Source organism: Ambystoma mexicanum, chromosome 7p (genome assembly GCF_040938575.1).
Source record: "Ambystoma mexicanum isolate Mex_15411 chromosome 7p, UKY_AmexF1_1, whole genome shotgun sequence".
In the NCBI taxonomy this organism is placed as follows: domain Eukaryota; kingdom Metazoa; phylum Chordata; class Amphibia; order Caudata; family Ambystomatidae; genus Ambystoma; species Ambystoma mexicanum.
In genome coordinates this window covers 59,979,180-60,001,055 of record NC_090939.1, presented here as the reverse complement: position 1 = coordinate 60,001,055, position 21,876 = coordinate 59,979,180, and the positions used below count along the sequence as shown (strand labels likewise).

The window sequence follows — 21,876 nt, the reverse complement described above, 5'->3', positions numbered from 1 at the left end:
GGCTATTTTGGCACTGTCCCTTCTTATCTCCCCGCCTTCTCGTGAGTATTGCAGTATAGTTTCCCTATCTTGAAATTTCAGGATCCTGGCCAGCATTGGCTGTGGGTGCGATCCTGGCGACGTTTTCTTCTGTAAGGATCTGTGAGCCTGCTCCACCACGAAGCCCTGCGAGAGGCGGCCCGCTACCACGTCCTGCTGCAGTAAAGTTTCTATGAAGTTTGTGGGGTTGGGTCCTTCATTCCCTCAGGCACCCCTAAGATGCGCACATTGTTCCTCCTAGATCTGCCCTCTGCGTCTTTTGACTTTTTCCTCCAATGCCTTGTTGCGTCTTGTACCCTGGCCTTGGTGGCTGGCGTCTGATCTCTTGGCTTGGTCGCTGCGAAGGACTCCGTTATTGTGGGGCTGCTCTTTTTATTGGATGAGGGCATGTCTGACGCGGAAGGACCAGGTGATTCCGGGCCCGGGTCCGCATAGCATGGTGCTAAGAGGTGCGAGTCACCGTGCACCAGTGCAGAGTGCAGGGGCTATCCGAGGCTGTGCGCTACGTGTCGCCCCGCAGGGTTTCTCCGTCGTAATCACAGAGCAGTGTTGTCCCCTTTCATTTTGCCTTTAAGCTTTGTTGGTAGCAGGCTGTGATGAGTTGCTGCACCTCGCTACTTAACTGTTGGGTTTCTTGGCGGGGTTCCTGGGTTCTGGATTAAGTGCTGGTGCCCCGCTGATTTAGTAGTGGGGTGTTCCCTGAGCCCTCACAACTGAAGCAGTAGTCTTTTGCTTGGTGCTGGGCTTTGGGCTTCCACTCGGTGCAGGGGTGTCTGAGGCACTGGCCCGCCGTTCTCCTCCGTCTCAACCTTAGATACGTGTTAAGTCGCCCTGCGTCCAACAGGGTCTGTGCCCTGTTGTAGTATTGCGGGCCCTTGTTGAGAGTAGGCTGTGGTAGAATGCCGACCCCAGCCGCTCTTTTGGGTTTGTTAGTGGAGTTTGCATGCAAAGGGTCAGGTGTAGGTGCCCTGCTGCTTTGGTAGTATGCTGCTCGGTGTGCCACTGGCAGTGCTGTGTTGGACTTTTATTTAGTGTTAGTCTCCAGGCCGCCATGTCCCTGCGTGATAAGTGTGTGTGGCACGGCCCCTCTCTGTTCTGTGCTTGTTATGGCTCTGGTGGGGGGGCTAGGCCTCGCTGTTCAGAGGTGCCCCTTACTCTGCTTGATGCCTTGTGCCCAGCGTTGCGGGCCTCGTCGGCGCGGGACCCTGTAGTCACTCGCTGCTGCCTGCACACAACGGATCAGTCCAGGTTCCCCAGCGCACAGTTCACTGCTCCTTGTCCCTGTCGGGCGCCCAGGTGGTTCCGCTGCCCGTTTGCTCAGGTCTCCGTTCAGGCGTACTGCTGTCTGGGCGCTGTGCCTCTGCTGCTAGCTGCCTTATCGCAGACGCCTCAATCCATGTACTCTGCCGTTCTGGGTCCCAGGGCCGCCGTCAGCACCATCCAAGTTCCTTGGGCCGTTTCCTCTGTCGCCGTCGTCACTCCATATGATGTTGAAGGCCCGCCAGGACCCTGGGCCACAGTGAACCTTTCGTCCGCATTGATGTTGTGTCCCGCATTTTCCCTAAGCGGGCAGACTTGCTAGTAGCTTCTGCCACTGGGCTCTGCCGTCGCATCGGGTTCAGGGCTCCTCACTGTCTCCAATGCTTCCTGCCTCTCACTGCTTCGCTTCACCCCAGCACAGTGGCAAGTGGGCAGATCGATGACTGCAACGCAGGGAAGTGCAGCTGTCTGCTCCAGCGGCCACCAGGGCTCCCTCGCTTCATGCTCGCCCCCCTCCCCACATCGGTCTGGGCCGCTTCTCAGGCTGCCATCTTGTGGCCCGGGGATCTTTCGTCCGCAGCCTCGTTCCTCGCGTAGCAGCCTCTGATTTTTGCCGTTTCTTCAACCGCTGTGTGCAGAAACCCTTCCTCGCCTCCGGGTAGTGTTTGATGGGTACAACGTTGTATAAATATTTTTTTTTAAGGATCAGAAGGAGGATCTGGAGAGGAGCTCCACCAAGGCACGCCTTCACTCCATGAGCTCAGGCCATCACCGCAAGAGATGGTTGTAACCAGTGTTGGTATAACCAAGTGATTCTGAAAGTGAATGTCACTGTTCTAATCCACCGGGTCTACTACTCTTCATTTACTGAATGTAATCTAAAAGTAACTGTGGTTTTACTCCTCAAGAATAGCTGAATGCCATTCTGCATGCGTTCTAGGTTTGACTTGACTGATTGCTATTCTTAATAAGGTTATGCTTTGGTTTGTATACCAGAAGTATTGAGTTGGTTATTTATACTTGTTTATGTTGCTTTTATATAGAACCCTATATATCCTTGGTATGACCTCCCAAGCGCTTGTGGGTTGAACGCCGTAGTCGGGTCAGTCAAGATAGTAGGGTATCATAGGGTGCTCGGGCGCACTTAATATGTGCGCAGCTGATGCAATTGCCTGATGGTGGTAGCGTGCAGTCTGGAGGCTGGTCTACGAGACTTGATTCTGGCTGAGTTAGGCCTGTGTAGGACGCTTATGTGTGCAGCTAGGCTGATTTGGCATGGGGTATAGCTGCGTTCTAGCAGGATGTTCATGGAGTATTGTTTGTATGTGAGCAGCTACGCCAGAATGAATTGTGGGGTGTAGCTGCACTCTATTGTGTGTTGGTTTAGAGAGTGAGCAGAGTGATGGGAAAGGCGAGTGTCTGATGGAGGTTTTATTCTTCGGAGCCCACTGTTCTGGATTTCATTTACGCATTTGCGATTGCTGCGTTCAGAGTGACTTATTAGTCGCTTTCAGTGGTATCATTGCTCGGTATCTCCTTGAACATCTGTCCGCAGGTTTCAGGGTGTCGGCAACCTTAGATGGTCTTAATCAGCTTTATGGAAAGAGCCAGGATTTTAAAGCTTTGCGGAAGGCCATGTAGTCTTGGGTATGTCGAATGTGTGTGTGGGGGGGGGAGGGTGAGTGCCACAGTTGTATACAAGGTTGAGAAGGTGGATCCTCCAAGCCTGGCTGAATTGGAGGTTGGAATAGCTAGTAAGAAGGCAGTGCTTGATTTTAGGGTGCGTGATGGGAGGTAGGGTTTTATCTTCTTGTGTAGGTACGGTGGGCCGGTCTTGTGCAGTGCTCAGTGGGTAAATCATAGGGTTTTGAAGGTGGCCCTTCATCCGACAGGGAGCTAATGGAGGATGCCGAGAGCGGGGGAGCTGTGGTCTGTGTCCCAGGGCGAGAAGGAGTTTGGAGGCAGCATTTTGGGCTCCAGTGCTCCCAGGTGTAAGGAGTTGGCATAGTCCAGTCTCGACATAACCATATTTTCAAACATAAAGGGTACCTAATCTATGGTCCTCAAGGTGAGAATGCAACAGTTGTAACAATGAACTGGACCAATAGATAGAGGATGACCATATACTCCGAATTGCTTTTTTACTTGCAAAATGGTATTATTTCATCACATAAATTAGACGGCAGTCAATGATCAGGTCTAAAAATGCTCACAATCTTTTGACACCATCAGTCATAAACACTCATACCTAAAATCTCTCTAACTTCATCAGTACATGGTGTCATCATCGATATCGCCATCTAGCACAGTTTGATTAACCGTGTTATTGCATCCTTTCCTATGTACAGATGTGTCTGTATATCTTCTGTAAATCGCTTCCCAGCCACATTAAACAGTAACTTTGCCTCCACTCCAGTGGAACACCCATCTCATTTCTCCAACCATATTCATTTCATGGAGGCCCAGTGCTTCCTTGTATGATGAACATCACGCTGCAAACAGCCGTTTTTAAACCCCCCTTTCACTCCAGCCTGTTCACCAGCACTATTTTAGAGTACCTTGAGAGCTGACCTTTTTGTAGCGCAAGTAAGCTTCCGGCTGCCTGCCTGGGTACACCACCATTGACAGGACTTCTACCTGGGCTTAATGCATAACTGGGCTCACTTCACTCTCAGGCTGTGAGGCTTCATTTCACCACATCACAAGCATCACTGGCATTTTACTCCTTCACTAGGGCCACAACCTCATCTGGGCTCATTTCTGGCAACTCTGGACTCTCTCTTTGATCAAGGGCATCATCTCATTGCTGGCATCTCTGGTCCTCTTCCAAAAGCATCCTCGTCGCCACTTGTAGTATTTGGGTTTATCAGGTATGCAGCGACCAGACTGGAGACAGGTATGTACAAAAGGATTTTACTTTATTTAGTTACAGGGAAAGCTATAGAAAGGAGGTAGGAGCTCAAAGATATAAATCTTCTCTAGCCTCTCTCCCATCCTGTGTGTACCAGCTGACATTCCTGGAACCTTGGTGTAGTGTAAGGTTCCAGGCTGCTCGGCTACATTCCGATACTTGCATTGGTGCACTCAATACAAGTCACATACTACACTGCTCTAGGAGTCCTTCCCTATTTAGTGTCTTTGACACAACTGCTAAAGAAGAATTCCACAGGAACTCTTGCGTTTCTATAGCTTAAGTAACAGTTCCTGTGGGCAAAAGGATTCAGGGGCTTTGCAGCATTAGACCTGCACAAACGCCTAACTACACGAATTAACACTGTTGTTGACACAGGAGCGACGGAAAGATTCTAGGTAAGTACTACCTCAAGGCTCTCCATTCCTCAGCAGTGAAGATGACTGAGGAGGCCGCCCTCAGGATACAGCAGCACAGGACCTGGTCTCTGGATTCTTGGTCTTCAGATGAAAGAAAAGGCACTGGATCGGATTTTGCAGCAGCAGCCTCGTGGGAAGGCTCCCAGCAAAGTAGTCTTCAGTGCTTCTTGCGGCTGTGATTTTTGGCACCCCTTTCAAGACCCCACGATGAACAGTTGTCTTCTGAACTTCGCCTCACTATCTTGGTCCAGCACTCTACTGATGGTACTTCAAGGACTGGAATCTTGCCTCTGGAGGTCTAGAAGGAGTCAACCAAAGTTTCAGAGAATTGTTCTTCGGAAGACGATGCACAGCACTCGACCTCGAGGTCCCAGGATACTGACGGTTTGCAGCCCGGAAGGCCACAGCTCGTTGTAGGATGGCTTGGAATGTGAGTCTTCTTAAGACTCACTGGTCCACCAGTCCAAGGGTGAGATGTTCTACTCAGTCGCATGAAAGAGTTGGCACAGCAGCAGTCACTTGGCAGACACCTCTGTTCGCTGGAAGTAGCTAGAGGTGTCTTCTCTTTTTCTTTCTCATCGGATACCCCTCCAGTGGTCGCCTTGTTTTCAGCCTCCGGATCCAAGACATTTATCCAGGAACCCAGCCAATTATCACTCATGCTACATTCAAACTTTGGGGATGGCTGTCCTTCCAGGACAACCAGCCTCCCAGTTGGAACAGACAGGCATGCCAGAAGACAAAGGATTTCAGAGTTTTTGGACTCCTCCCTCGTTTCCTGCCTTTAGACTCTCTGGAGCATGCCCGGTTTCACAAAGTATTCCCGCCGAAGACCAAAGTCCAACCAGGATCTCCCCCACCCAGGATGGCAGAGAAAGGACCAAGAAAGAACAAGCCCACAAGAAATGATGAAAAAAGAATACAGCCACCATTTTGGCTCAATGATGCTTCTGTGCACTACCGGGGCTATGAACACAGTCTGCCGGTAAAAATCACTGTTTGGTAGAGCATGTCCACTGCCACCAGCCATTCAGGTATGCTTGTCAATTTCCTCCGTCTGTTCCCCCTTCCTTGACTGACTGATCGCGCCTTGAAGCAATTGTGTATAGGTGCGTTACAAATGCCATATCTGTTCGGAATGCCCCACAATTCTCCAATGGACTTGTATCACAACTCGCAGTACTGCACAAAGATGTCAGCGCATACACTGGCTACCAACACTCGTACAGCGTTGCACTGCTCTCAAGCTAGGTCCACAGTTTAAACCGTACAATAATAGATCAATTTTTAGACTTGATCTTGATCTGATCTGTGCTTCTTGATTTTCCCTACACAGGGATAGATCTTTATCTCCCTATTTATCGCCACTTTCACCCACATGCCCTTCAACTTAATCATGTGGATAGCCAACCTATGTTGTCCATCTTCTCCACAGATGGATGGGGAACTTGTGACTCGCCTGCTCCCATCTCTTCCTTCTTTAATTGATCCCAGTTGCTTGGCATCTGTTGGAACAGATTATTTTATTTTTGCCGTTTTCCTTCTAGTTCAATGGGAATGCTCTCATTGAGTTGACCATTTGGTGACTCTGAACTGACTTTTGGGAGCAAGGTTCTCTTATTTTTGTATTTAAATATACTTCATTCCCTGGCTTAGCTCGATTAGTTTTTTGTACAGTGGCTTGTCCTTAACTCTACAATTGAGTACCTTTTGGACTGAAGAAAAAGTGCAGCAGAGTTCCTGTGCAGCTCTGCAGATCTCACGGTTCCTGGACCTAAGTCATGGGGACAAGAGGGAGGACTTCTGTGGACTCCTGCAATGGGAAGGTCACCACTCGCAATCTTCAAACAAGTAGCACATCAGTGTTTCGGCTCCTCGTGAGTACCCCAAATGGCAACACTGCGGTTCCTGGCTGTCGAGATGGACATTCCTTGCCTCTGGGGTCCCACACTCTTGAGGGGGCTCAAGCTCGGTCAGACCTGTTTCCTGGGAGTCTGAAGGATCTTCCTGGAGCTCTTGGCCAACTTAAAGGCAACACACACAATCTGATTTTCCTCTCCCTGGCATTTTGGTTTCCAGCAGCAACTCTGTGGAAATGCAACCAGCTCAGAGAATATCCAGGTGGCTTACTTTGGAGTTGATTGGTCCCACCAACTCAAGGGGAAGAAGTCGTCCTTGTAGGAGCTTCTCTGTAGATGCAAATTTGGAGTTTCAGCACAGCAGCAGGGCTTCACTGGGCAAACCGATGGTCCAGGAGTTGCAGCAAGCGTCCTCTTCAAGTGGTTCTTCGGTTCCTTCGTCCAGTGGTCGACTCTGCCTTCCAACGACTCTGCCTTCCAAGCCAAAAGCCTCGCCGTTTATTCAGTTCTCTCCCATTCATTCCAGCCTAGCTGTCAGTCACCCAGCAGGGTGGCTGTCCTTGCCGGACATTCAATCGGCCAATCGGAGTGCATTTGGGTCTCCTAGGAGACTAAGCAGAGTTTCGGGCACCTCCCTCACTTCCTGCCCCCACCAGACAGCCTGGAGCCAGAGGTTGACGTCACTCTTGAATCCTGGCATAGCGGACGGAGGGTCCCAACCGGGTTTTGCGCGCAGAGTAAACCTCAAGCAGGACCTTTCCAAGAAGAAATGGTGAAAAGAGTGTGGCCGTTTTGACAAAAATGGCAATCTTGGATGCTTTACTGCAGCTGCGAACGCAGGCTGCAGTAAATGCATCCCACGGTAGTTAAACCACTGCCACCAGCCATTCGAGGAAAGTGGAACATAAAATTGTTAAATGAGAAGCTAGACAAAGGGGATACTAAGTAACCCCTCCAGCACCCTATTGTAAGATCGTGTGTACTGGGTCTAGAAAGTTACAAATGTAAGTAAAGTCAATTTCACTTCACTAACAGTAGTTTATCCTAGAGAAGGTATTTAAACCTTTGGGAAATCTGAAAGCACCTTCAGTGCTACTGCACTGAAGGTGCTGTGTGAAACCATGTAAAAGATGATGCCTATGGTGTTTGTCAGACTCCACAACCAAAAGAAACCGTGTTCAAAATCACATTACAATACACGAGAGAGTGGGGGGAAAAAGGGTCTTGCTCTCTCCAGGTTAAAAAAATCAAGTCCTCAAAATCCAGCAAAGTTTCCGAGAATTCTCCCTAACAGACCCCAAACAAGTATTGAAGATAAATACCTTGATCATCCAATTTTCAGAATTTGAATTCCTTGATCTGATCGGTATGATTGACAGCTACCCCCTTCTGTTGTAGGTTGTACTTCCGATGTCTGAAGAGTAAAGCTGATGGTGTACGATGGTGTGGGCGCATTCCCTGGCAGGTAAGGAAGTTTACTGTGCACTGACCTTTCTCTTTAGTCTTTTTCACCATGTTGAACGTATTTTATTAATTTTGAAGTTTGTGCTTTATATTGTCTTAGTCCATCTATAGATAATCTGAAGCTTGGATCTATTGTGTCCTACACAGCTTAACCATGCACCATGTTTAAATAAAAAAAAAAAAATTAAAAAAAAACAATTCAAAGGTGTGGCTTTTAGTTTGACCTTTACTGTAAGTTCCCGTCTTATGAATTTTTGTCTGCATGTGTGGGAATTGTTAGTAAAATGTGCTTATGTTGATCCCAAACATAATTTGAATGCCATCTATAGTCCAATCTTTCACATACACTATTACATGCCCCAGCTCCGATGTCTGTGCTGTTCCCTAGTGGTATCAAGATTGCACTTCGTAAATGCTCCTCTGGCTTGCCTTCCAATCTCCTCAGTCGCTCATGGAGAGCAATCCAGCATGCATCGGTTCAGTGCCTTTTGTAGCCGTTATAATTGAGCAAAGCACTTCTGCTCTAATTTCCTTGCAAGAGCTCCTTTATAGTGCACCAGCAACACACATGGTATGTGTTTGTAGGCCATCATGAATGCAGCCCATGTCAGAACAGCCAGGGAACCAAATCAAATGTGCTGGGGAACCAGGAGTAATTCCCAATCAAGCTGTGAGCAGCAGAGGAAATGGACTGCTGTATGCCTAGCTGGACAGGCAGTTTGGAATAAAGTTGAATTCCAGTCACCACAGCATTGAGCAGTGAGGACACGATCTGGTGAAGGCAGTGCTGTGGGAAATGGTATGATGTGACCAGATCCCCGAGATGAGCTGACCCCCACTGGAGGCACTCTGGCCTGGAAAGAAAAGGCAAGCTAATTCCACAGCATTCTGGGAAGGGAAACTGGAGACTGCCTGCAGATGGCCCTGGATAGTCTCCTTGCAAAGGTCAGAGGAAAGGGAACCAAGCACAGCGAGTCTTGGAGAAGAGCGCAAAATTGAAGTGTTGTCATGCAGTAGAGGCCCCTGATGAGAGTAAAAGAGTGTACAGAGACCAAGCAAACTGCAACTTGGCTTTTCACACTTCTGGCCTATCAACCCTCTCTGGATAAGAGTGAATGGTGTAGACTTGCTGGCAGAAATGGAATGGATTTTTCTAAATCCTATTTAGTCTGTTAAGGAACAGAAATAGGTGGGCTGTAACTGGGAACATGCAGTCGGAGTTCACAAATAATGTTTTGGAATCGATCGCCAAAGCACACTTGGAATTTGCTTGAGGTTTTCCTGAAGTGATCGGGTGAAGGATTTCAAGAAGACCAACCATGCATGTGCACATGGTGGTTATTTTTTTTATATTGTGATTAATGCCAGACTTCTCCACCTTCTAAGCGCCACACCTGGGGTTGAGCAAGCTAAATCTTGTTCCCAAGGCAAATAGGTTGACCCTCACCTACCCTCCAAGTTATTACCAAGTTAGTCTAAATGCTCACAATGCGAGTCTTGGAGAGGACTGATCGAAGGCACAGCTAGTCAGACCACTACACAATTAGCTCTGCACTGTACGTTTACTACACTATTTATCTTTGTGTCAAATATCTGCAGTAAAGTATTGATAAAGGGGAGGTGAGGAGCCAGAAAGATCCCCCCCCCCACATGTTTAAAACCATAAGGAAAAGATGATGCAAGTTGGCACAGCTTTGTCTACTTTTCAAGCTTCAGATATTTATCATACGAATGGACAAATACAATCAGGGGTATGGATTATGCAGTGAGTACTTTTTAAAAACTGCATGACTCCTAGGGGAATCAAGCAAGTAGAAGGGTATATCTTAAGGGAGTTTTGAAGTTGAGAGATGTGTGTGTGTATAGGAACCTGTTCATGTGTTTTAGTAATAATGAAGGTAAGTAAGGTACAAGGAGCGGAAAAACTGCTGCGGAGTCTTCAGGGCTCCTCCAGAAGGTATCAGGATCCGATAAGATCACCAGTATCATAGGATCTGCTGGCTGCAGAGTGGAACACCAGCCTACTGAAGAAAACTGTTGCGGTTTGTGGGTCTGCGTCCTTGAAGTTGGACTGCACTGTACAGGCTTAACAACATTATTGTGGTCTGAGGACCCATGTCGTGGAGCAATGGTGTAGATCCCGCATTGAGTCCTAGGAATTGTTTCTTTCTGGCCAGATGCCATTTCAGGACTGGAGTTCTAGGTAAGCTGCATTGGTTAGTGAAGGTAAGTCCGTTTGTCCTCAAAGGTGCGGATGCTACGATGGTCAACCCGAAAGATGTCCAGAAAGACCCCAAAGAAGCATTCCAGAGGTCAGAAGATGGAGCCAGACACCAGAGGAAGTAGCATGTTGGGAAAGTTCTCTTTTAAGCCATTTTTCCCTCCATATTCTATGGACCCCCCAAACGTTTTTCTTTTTTACACCTTGTTCTCACTTTATTAGAGCTTCATTTCCCTGGCCTTTTCCCCCATTTGTTATGGGGGAAACTGACTAGTCCTCCTGACTGTCAGTACCGGGGAACTGTTTCCCTTCTTGTGTTTTTACTTGTCACCTGTTTGGGTTACTTTTTCATATTGTACACAGCATCTTCCAATGCGGTGCAATATGGATAGGTATGTATCACCCTAGACTTTTACTGAAGAGATTTTTGTTTACTTTTAAATGTGCCTAAAGACAAGCTGGTGACCGCAGTTAAACTTTTACAATGTGTGCTATATTTTAGTTGGCACATTCACGTTTGAATACTAACAGTAGCTAGTGTCCCACGATGGCCATGCTACGAGATTTTTCCCTTGTTTTTTGGCCACTTTGTTGTTTGTCCTTCTTGGGTAGGGAATTTCAGTTTATGATCCTGGATCTGCCCGAAAAAGCTGCTGCTTTCGGTACTAGTGCATGCCCTGTGTTTATCGACCCAGGAAGTGGGCTGGGACTGTCTAGTGCCAATCCACAAACTTGTGCCAGAAGTCCTGCAGCCATTCCAGCAGATCTGAAGAGGAGCAGAGTATCCTGTGTAGCTGTGCAGAAGGCGGAAGTCAAGTGGACTAATCCTGAAGAGGCTGGTTGAGCATTCTTCCTGCTGTCCCGGTGAAGCCCTGCTAGACTACCTGGTAGGCAGAGTTTGTATGCAGTACATTTTGGGACCACTACACACAACTATGACTTCAGGTGTAAGCAAAACCAACCTTTGGTATAAGTCTGTACTACACAGTTTTTGGGAGCAGAGCTGAGCAGTCAGGCTTATCTCAAGAGGGAATGTGAGCTATAAGGATGTTGCACAGAGGTCTACAATCGCAAGTATTCAAATAAACTTACACTCAAGGTTTCTTGGTTAAACACTTATTAATTTATTCAACAGTCCGTTATAACACATTCCCTAAAAGGAGGCAATCTATATCACACAACAATATACTTCAGTACTTTACACGGTACGGGTCTGAGGCATTTAAACTACTTTGAAGAAGGAGCAAAAAGGCATAGGTTAATACAACGAATATTAGTTACTTTTAGACAGTGCAAATGGTTGAGTTCACCAGAGGAGCCAATTCAATGCAATAGGTTAGGCCAAAGTCAATGGGCTAAAGTCTTGTATAGGATAAAGCAGTTATGGTAGTTAAACGGAAAAGACTTTGCCAAAGGTCTCAGAAGTAGTAAAATTCATATGTTGAGTCCCAAGCTGACTAGGCCTGCAAGTTGCGAAAGTTCCAAACACTTACGCTTTGAGGGGTAAGTTCTCTCGGTCGGGTTTTCACAGTACCTTACAATGAAGAAAAACATGCAGCTGAAGACTTCTGTTCCTGGCAGTTCCAGCAGATCTCGCTGTTCCTGGGCTTCAGTCGTGTGGACAAGAGGACGACGTTGGGGGTGGGGGGAGTGGGGGACTCCTGCACTGGGAGACTCCTGCACTGGGACTGGTCAAAGCTGGCACTGAGCAAATCTTCAATTCCAGTAGCTGTAGTCAAGCACACCAACTGGTTATTCGGTTTCCTGCAGCACTCTGAGGAAAATACAACCAGCTCTGAGAATGGTATCCAGGTGGCTTGTGAGTTGATTAGTCCCACCAACTCAAAGGGAGAAGTCGTCCTTGCAGGGCTTCTCTGTTGCGATGAACTTAGCGATTCGGACCTTGGCTTCACCGGGCATACCAATGGTCCAGGAGTTGCAGCAGCTGTCTTCTTCCAGCTCTTCTTCGGTTCTTTCGTTCCGACTCTGCCTTCCAAACCAAGAGACTCGCCTTTTTTTCATTTTCTTCCCAATCATTCCAGTCTAGCTGCCACTCAACCAGCAGGGTGGGTGTCCTTGCTGGACAGTCGGCCAGCCAATCACGCCAGAGTGCATTTGGGTCTCCTAGGAGACTTGGCATAGGATGTTTCGGGCACCTCCCTAATTTCCTGCCCACCCCAGACACTTGAGCGCCAGAGGCGGTCTTCAGTCCTGAAGCCCGCCAAAGGTGATGGAACAAAGGGACCAAACCTGGTTTGGCACGCATAGCAAAACTCTCGAAGGACCTTTCCACAAAGAAATGACAAAAAGACCGGGACCTGTTTAAACAAAGGGGGCTCAGACGCCATCTTGAAAAAACATGGCGCCTGCGATTTAACGCTACCGGTGTTCGCAATCGGGAAAAATCGTGGTAGTACGTTGTAAAACCACTGCCACCAGCTTTTTCGATAGGAAAGGCTTGCATTTGACTGCTACATGAGTATCTAGACACGGGGGATACTAGGTAACCCCTCCAGCACTCTATAGTAAGATGGTGTGCTGGGTATAGGAATTTGAAAAGACTAGTAAAGTTAATTTCACTTTACTTTCTCTGGGAAACAGTAGTTTATCCCAGAGAAGGTATTTAAACCTTGGGAAACCTTGAAAGGCTTCCCTGTGCCACTGCACTGAGGGTGCTGTGACACACATGAAAAGATGATGCATACGGAGCGGTCTAAAACTCCATAATCAAAGAACACAAGTACAATGCACATCGAAATACATGAGGGAGTGAGGGAAAAAAAAGGGTCACACTTTCAGGCAAAAAATAATCCAGCCCTCAATATCCAGCAAAGTTTCGGGGGCGCTGTTGCGCACGACAGTGATGGCTGCCTGATACGAGCGCTCCGGCCTGTGAAAAATCTGTTTTGAAATTCTGGTTCTAGAGCTTGCTGCGGGATGCCGAATGGGGGGGGGGACGCCGACACACTCGCACAGAAAATCCTGGAGCTGATAAGGCATCGGCGGCGGAGATACGTCGAGTGGAGGTTTCGGCGGAGTGAGGCCTGGACGCGAGCCGACCGACACATCCGGAAGATCGAGACCCTAGGTCGTTGGCAATCTACGGCTGGCGCTATGTGGAGGGGCTTGTGGCGAAGCAAAGCCGGCACTGGAGTGAGAGGAGCCAGACCCGAGTGGGCAACTTCGACTGGCTTGTGCAGTGGCAGAGACTGGCGAGGCTACGCAGAGGGGCCGGCTGTCGGATACGGCACCGGCCGACACCCACATACAGTGGCCAAGGTGGTGGCGGAGCCGCCGTGTGGACGGGACACGGGGCCCCTGGTGAGGCGTGCACTCGCCGTGCGTTGCCAGTCCTCCAGGGGGGGTGCCTCGCCTGCCGACTCCTCTGGGCCTGCGACTGGGGCAGGAGCTGCGGGGCGTATGCCCTATGAGAAACCCTGAAGGCCTCAGCAGCGGGGCGGGAAGACGCGGAGGCCTGTCCTGGTGGCCCAGCCCTAACATACGACCACCCCGCATACGAAGGCCGCAGGTGACGGAATTCATCCAGGTTTTACATTCTCAGTTTAGGAGACATTGCTGGTCTGCGCGACCGCTGCCGGGAAACGCCCTAGATGCACTACGGAGCACAGGATACTCCCCGCTGCCACGCACGGATGCCCTGGTGAGTTGGCCCGCGGGTGCTCCTAGCTTGATACACTACGGATTTGTGGCCACCATCTTCACAAAGTGAGGGGAAGCACACAACAGCTGCAGCACTATGGGAAACGCGAGGAAACGGGACAAAATGGTGGAAGGAGCAGGAGCCAAAAAGGGGCTCCACCACGCACGATTATTGCAAGGCTGCTTAATTACCGTGACAGGGGCACAATCCTCAGAAAGGCGAGAGAGCTTGGGACACTGCAATTCAATGGTAGCCACATACATATCTACCCGGACTTCGCGGCCGGGGTGCAGGCCAGCCGAAGATCATATGAGCCGGTTAATAAAATGCTGAGAGCACGACCGGTTCCATATGCACTGATATTTCCAGCCAAGATGCGTATCCAATATGGAGGAAGGGCACATTTCTTTGAGACTCTGGCTGCAGCTCTGGCATATGTAGAGGCCACTATCCCGCCCCCCCCCCCCAGGGCTGTGGGCCAGACCAGAATGGGGGACACTCGCCTGCGGCAAATGACTGAACACCGCCTGTTGCCTCGGGTCAAATGTGTATCCTTTTGTTAGAAATGTTCGGCTCCCGCGGGGGGCTTCAAGTTATATTACAGCGGGCCGTGAGCCCGGTCTGGTGGCCCAGTGTAAGCAACAAAGGTACCCTCACGGAAGTTCCTAATGGTTATTAGGGTCCATCGTCAAGTTGGGGTAGATGTGGGTGGAGGGGGCGATGGGGAAGTTGTGAATGTTTTGGCCGGTTGGCCCCACCAAGACGAGTTTGAGTCTTGCGGAGGAATGTGTGAACGGAAGTTTTAGTTTAACGAAAATGTGGTCTCACGGACACTGGCGCTGCTCAAATAATGGCAGACTATTACTGTATGCCCAATGTGGCATGTCACAGCCTCTGTACATGTATAAATGGGCGACGGGTTAAAAATAAGACTACTGTCCTGGAATGTCCGGGGCCTAAGTAACCCAATGAAAGCCAGAAAAGTGGGGAACTATGTCAACAGACACGGGCCTCAGATCTTAATGCTGCAAGAAACGCATGCACAGAGCACAGTTAAGAAAATATATTGGCTAAATGGGGCTAGTCACGATAACCGAGTAATCCTCTCAATCCAGAGGGGTTTGCACACTCGTACACCACTCGCTGGGTTTCCTAACCAAGGGTCACAAGGCGGACCCGACGGGGAGATATGTAGTGGTTTGGGGGGGGGAAATGCTGGGAAACAAATAACCCTGGTGAACACATGGGCCCAATCTGGATCACCCGGAATTCTACCTGAATATGTTTAATGTCCTTAGTAAACATGACACAACTAGCATAATATGGGGTGGAGACTTCAATGTGGCACTGGATCCTGCACTAGATAGATCTGTCAACGTGGCTAGGCCACCCACCAAGACGTCATTGACCCTGGGTCAAATCCTTCCCCAATTGTCCCTAATAGATGCTTGGCGAGTTCTCCATCCTATTGATAAGACTATACACATTCTACTCATCGGTACATGACAGTGAGTCACGTATAGATTATTGGTTTATATCCTCAAATATCGCACATACACTACAAAACTGTGAAATCCTCCCCGCACGCTGTCTGACCACTCCCCGGTGGTGATGGAGATCGGGTTGGCTGATGCTCCCAGGCCAACATCAAGATGGAGAATGCCTAGGGATATACTGAAGGACTCGAACACTGTTGAAACTTTGCATGTTGAGATTGCTAACTTTTCTGTAGATAATGTGGGGACAGTGGACCAGATATCTACGGTCTAGGAAGCATTTAAAGTTTGGATTAGAGGGGTTCTAATATCCAAAACCACGGGACTCCTGAAGCGTGTACGCCGAGAACTAGAAGGGGTGGAAGTGAAATTGAACTAGCTGGAAGAAACCTATAGCTGCACACACTTACTCTAGCCGAGATACACAAACTCCTCGGGGAATTTGACTGTCTGGCAAGAAGGGAAATCCAGTATATTGGAGCCCCCACCCGAGCACGCAGATATAGAGAGGGAAACAAGGCGGGGAAATTGCTGGCTAACCTAGTGAAACACGAGAATCAACAAACCCAGATTACCACTATCCAAACGGCGCAGAGCGAGATGATCACAAGCGAACACGGCATAAATTATGAATTTGCTAATGTCTACAAAACCCTATATGCAAACAAAGATAAGAAATCTCTTACCGAAATTAAAAATTACCTTGCCACACTAGATCTCCCGACACTGACAGACGATAACAAACTGGGCTTAGAACAGCCCATCACAGCAGAAGAACTCATGGAAGCAATCCAGGACCTCTCATCCAGTAAAGCACCAGGTGCAGACTGGCTCAGTGCGGAATTCTGTAAAGAGTTTCGGGAAGAGCTGGTCCCTATATTGCTCGATCCATGGGAAGAAGCCCTGGGGAAACAAATATTACCCTTAACAATGCGGGAGGCCATAATCATGGTGCTACCCAAACCTCGGCGCCCGCCACAAGACATGTCATCCTATAGGCCCCCATGCTTATGAATGTGGATGCAAATATCTTCGCGAAAGTACTGGCGTACCGCATGCTGCCCATAACACCCACGCTGGTGCATGCAGACCAGTGGATTTATCCCGCAAAGATCCACTGCCTTGAATCTATGCAGGCTGTTCGCCATAATGGCACAAATAAACCCTAATAAACAGGCGGTATCGTTGTCCCTCAATGCCGAAAAGGCATTTGATTCCGTTTCCTGGGAATACCTCTTTGCAGTACTCAAGGCGTTTGGAATAGGCCCCAACTTCATCAAATTCGTCAGGCTACTATACACTGCCCCTAGCGCGAAAGTGTGCACCAACAGAACCATCTCGGGGCTGTTTGAACTAGGCAGAGGCACAAGACAAGGGTGCCCTTTCTCTCCAATTTTATTTGCCCTAACGATAGAGCCCATGGCAGCAGCTGTTCGACTGCGACATAAAAACGGGGGTATCACACTGAAGGGAGCCACCCAGATAATTTCACTGTACGCAGATGATTCACTGCTATATGTACGTGAGGGCGAGGAGAACATCGCCCCCATAATGGCAGACATTCATGAGTTCGCTGAATACTCCGGATACACGGTGAACAATGCAAAGTCAGAAATGTTCCCACTCACCCCCTCCACAAAGTGCCCTGCGCTAACATGTAGCCTTAAGTGGTCAGAGCGACATATCGGGTACCTGGGGGTGCTGGTTTCTGCAAACAGACAAACCCTGTACGCTGATAATCCTGAACAGACACTGCAGACACTCAACTCCAAACTGCAGAGCTGGAGACATTTCCCAATTTCGCTTCACGGTAGGATCGCTATAATCAAAATGATTGTGCTTCCAAAACTGCCATATTTATTTGTAAATATTCCTATATGGCCAGGCAAGGAATTCTTCTCCAGACTCCGATCTCTGGCAGTGGCCTTTATTTGGAATGGAAAGGTGGCCAGGATGAGCTGGGAGAAGATGATGGAACCATACGACAGTGGTGGAATCGCGGCCCCAGATTTCGAGTTGCATTACCTGGTAGCGCAGGCACAGTTCGCGAAATTCTGGTATAAAGCAATAGACAACTCGCCCCACACATGGATAGAGACACATACCACCTCAACCACGGTTATCAGATCGGTTATTTTTGATACACGATACAGAGATGATTGTGATTATGACCCTGTGAGTTGTACTGTAAGAGCCTGGGGGGGCAATATACAAGAAGTTAAACGTAGAGATACCCTACAATCCGGAAATTCCCCTATGAAACTATCCAAATATCCATCTGACATAAGCATACAGGAAACCTGGGATCCCATTAAAGAAATGAAGGTGGGAGATATGTATGTAGACGGAAAGTTTGCGACTCTAGCAGAATTCACGAGAGCTATGGGAGGTGGTCTGCTCCGAACATTGCAATATTATCGAATGCGATCTGCTTATCAGTCACGATGGCCATCCTTTCCTGACGAGCCCCCCTCCCACCCAAGCCTACAACTAGTTGCATTGCAAGGTGGGTTTGGGTATTTCCAAACTGTATATATCGGTGCAAACACCCGCCCCCCACGAAAAACCGGATTAAAGAAAAATGGGAGTCGGATATACAAATATCAATACCAGATGAGAAATGGGTAAGATACTGTGCACTTACGAAAAGAATATCACTTAAAGCGGGTCTGCCCCAAATACAATTCAAAATATTTAATAGGCTGCACTATACACCTGCCAAAATAGCCAAATTTGTGCCAGACGACTCGGGCAGCTGCCCCAAATGTGGGTTCCACAAGCGGATTCATATCATATGTACTGGATTTGCCCTGCGTTGGTACAGTTCTGGGGAGGGGTGGCTGAAATGCTTAGAGGTCACGCAGACCTCCCCCTGCCCCCCCAAGCTGGGTCCTCAAAAGTATTTGTTCGAAGATATTGGGAAATGCTCTGAAAAAGTTAGACTATTTAAGGTATCGTGTGCAGTCGCCAAAAAGTGTATTCTGCAGGCATGGAAAAGCCCGCCCCCCCGAGCATGAGCACATTCCTGCGTGAATTGACATACGTTAATGAGTGCGAGGAACACTAGGTTCTAACACAACCAAGCACGTGCCGACCAAAGGACATTTGGGGCACCTTTAGGGCATATTTATGTGACTTATGCTCGGACAGTGAAATTTCCATGTACATTGGTTGTATGTATATAGTGTCATAAATGTACGCTACACAGAATGTAATGTTGGGTTGATGCCATTGTGTCTGTTGAGATCACCAATAAAAAGACGTTTAAAAAAAAAAACAAATCCAGCAAAGTTTCTGGGGGTCTCTAAGGTGAAGAATTAGCACATTTTTGAGAATTCTCCCCAACACTACCTGATCTCAGAACACCCTTGCTGGTGCTTCAACCCATTGGACTGGTGGTACCAACCAACCCGTCTGTATTCTCATGATCCTGTAGCCTGGAGCTTTTGGAAGTGTCCCTGGACCAACCGGTGGACTAACCAGCACTGTTTTGGGCTCCTGTGCCAGGAGTGTCACTGTTGCGCGTTTTTTGCCTGGAATGAATGGGGTCTCCAGCTAGTCATACAAGTCGCATTACTGCCAAGTTTCAGCGTCGCCGCATCAACTGGCCCTGTTCTGAAAGGCTTCCTTTGTTCGCGACTGGTGAGACTCCTGCTGTCGCCCGTGTGCAGTTGACTGTAGCTGGAACCAGCCTTCTCCTGTCTGGTAGAGTGTTCCGAAAATTCCTGCATCAGTGCCTGCTGTATTTCTTTGCTGGAAAGGGTTTGCACTCCGCTCCTGGACCAGACCGGAGCCTTCTTTGAACCTGCAGCTCCTGGGCATCTGCTACTGGATCCAATCGTGGAAAAACATACCTCTCAGCGACCTGGACCATTCCTCCATTAGACCACCCCCCACCCCCCCCCTCCCCACCCCCAATTACACCTGCCAAGTCCTTTCTGAAAATCGGAGTAAGGGCGGTGAGTAGTTGCAATACTTGAATGTGCCCCTTTCTCCTCTATTACGAAGTTTGTGAAGATCTTTGTTTTCTATTCTATTCCAGTGCTTTTTTAAATGTTTGTTGAAATGAATGCTCTAGAAACTAGGAAAATTGCTATACTTAACTGCAAATCCCTTTTTGAAAGACTTCTGGAACAATCCTCACACTCACAGGAACATTTCCTAACGTTGTCCCATCTTCTAAAGGTATTTTGTAAAATGTTGTGGATAAGGCCCCATTCCACTTCTTAAGTTAGGGCTTCTATTCCTGTGGACTGGTTATACAATTGCTTAACTCTTATCTTTCAGGTATATGGTCAATTGTATGCTTTGCATTAACCAACTCTGACTGTTAATTGTTTATATTTAGAGTTTTGATATATATGACCTGCTTGATTAATTTGTATAGTCTTTTTGTGCCTACAATAGATAGAGAACTATCGATTTTGTGCAGCTTCTGTCTAGACTTATCGAGGTTGCTTGGATCTCGGAGGAACTGCTGAGGTGCTTTTCGTCTCATCAGCCTGGGTCCAAGTTATCCGACCTTCCCGTTCTATGCGGGGGGCCTCCGGGATTGTCCATTTCCCCTATTTTTTACATTTGGCCCTTGATGGATATCTTTGCTAGATTTTATTTGAATTATCATTCCATTGCAGATGATGGACTCGCCTGTCAGATTAAAATCTCTGACATAAGTGATCAATCGGATATTGGCCTTTGCTAATGTAATAATAAGTTGGATGATAACCTCCAACTTAACCTCTCAAAAAAGGAGGTTATTGTATTTGGTCAAAATAATCAATTGACTGAGTTCCACTCTATAACCTAATGTCCTGGTATTTTTCATGTTCCAGCCTCCTTTTCATTTAAAGTAAAAACCGTAGGTTATATATGACGGGCATTTTTGAGTTGTAATGCTCATGTTTCTGAAGTGGCCAGATCTGTGTATTATCAACTTAGCTTATTAAAACCTGTCCTGTCACTTATTGCCGAATCTGATCGTCCTGTAGTTTTGTGGTGAATGGTCCATTGTAGACTCTATTTACAGCGGCACTCTTCTTTTAGGGGCCCCAATGAGTCAGTTACATCGACTCCAAGTTGCACAGAATGCAGCTGCTAGTTCTGAAAAGCCATAGCACCTGGAGGGATGGCTCAGATTGTATAAATATCGACTCCAGGCTGGTTGGTCCCACCAGCCAAAGGCGAGGAGTCCTTTTCAAAGCTCCTCTGTTGATTAGAAAACTGTCAGTACAGCAGTGGTCCCTTCAGTGTTGCAAGGGTCTGCAGGCGTCTCTGGTCTTTGTCCACTTCAGTTACTTTAAGTTACAGTGGTCGATTTGCTCTTCAACTCAGGAACCTCACCTTTTAATCAATTTCTGCGCACACACTTCTGCAATCTCTCTCAGATGTTTACGGAAAGGGGCAGGTGGCTGTCTGATCAGGACTGCCAGACCCCTAGTGGACACTAGTTTCAATCAGCCAGACAAAAAACAGGTGGGTGGAAAAATCCACCCCCCACTTCCTGCCTGCCCAGCCACAATGGAGCCTAGGCGGGGACATCCAAGGGTTACCCTCAAAGACAAAACACACACAGACCTCTTTCAGAATGGTAGAAGGGCTATAAAAGAACATCCAAATAAAAAGAAAGGAGCCACTATGTTAAACATGGGTGACTCTATTGTGCCACAACCTAGACTGTGAATAGTCTGCAGTGAAAAATGGCACAATAGTTGGTAGATCACATCCACTCCCACCAGCCATAATTATAGGGTTGTCTGTGACTAAAGTCACAGGAGCAGAGAGAAGGGGGATACTAGGTATCCCCTTGCCACTCCCCATAAGGTGGTGTGTCATCTCTCGGACTATAAAGTTTTAGAGGTGATGCAAACTATCGCTCTATCATTGAGAACAGTAGTAAGGATGAAGAAATTATCTCAAAGGAGAACCCAAATGGTTCCCAGCAACACTGTCCATAAGGAGCTATGTGCTGCAAAAGTCAAACCCAGATGCCTTAAGAGATATGGAGGAAAGTAGACTAAATAGTAAAGATAAAACACAGAGAACGGAGTTCCAAAAGACTGTGCACATAAGAATGAATGAGTGGAAAAAGCTCCAATCATTCAGGGTATAAAGAAGGCCAGCAGAAATTGCTGGAGGTGTCTAAGTAACTCATGGTGGCAACAGTAAAGACAGACACAAGTGATCAGTTAAATGGTGTTTATTGAACAATGAATGCAGGTGGCAAAACGGCTAATTTAAAATTAAGATGGGAGCAAGGGTAGACAATCAAATGAAAAATAATGCAGTCCTTGTAGTGTTAAAATAAAAGGCCTATACTAAAAAAACCTATTGCCAATTCCTTACAACTAATTACAGAGCGTGTGGGATAGGGTTTCAGTAAAGGTGTTTTACAAATAATTCAGAATGTGATTGCCAGGTGTCTCCCTTCCCCACGTTTTCAGCATGGGGCAAGGTGGTACACTCTTGCCAACTTTTACCACACAGTTCACTATAGCACTTCATCCCTTTCCGTAAGCATCCCTGTGCCGGGTTCATTCTTGCCAACTT

General features: G+C 47.8%; 1 protein-coding gene across 3 annotated transcripts in view; it reads left to right on the top strand.

Moving 5' to 3' along the window:
* TTF2 (transcription termination factor 2) overlaps window positions 1-21,876 on the top strand; it is a 1,006,608-nt gene that overhangs the window by 123,734 nt on the left and 860,998 nt on the right. For all 3 annotated transcript variants that reach the window (XM_069635774.1, XM_069635772.1, XM_069635773.1), the window contains exon 5: window positions 7,887-7,953. In XM_069635774.1, the coding sequence (XP_069491875.1) occupies window positions 7,887-7,953 (67 nt within the window). The remainder of the gene's footprint in view (window positions 1-7,886; window positions 7,954-21,876) is intronic.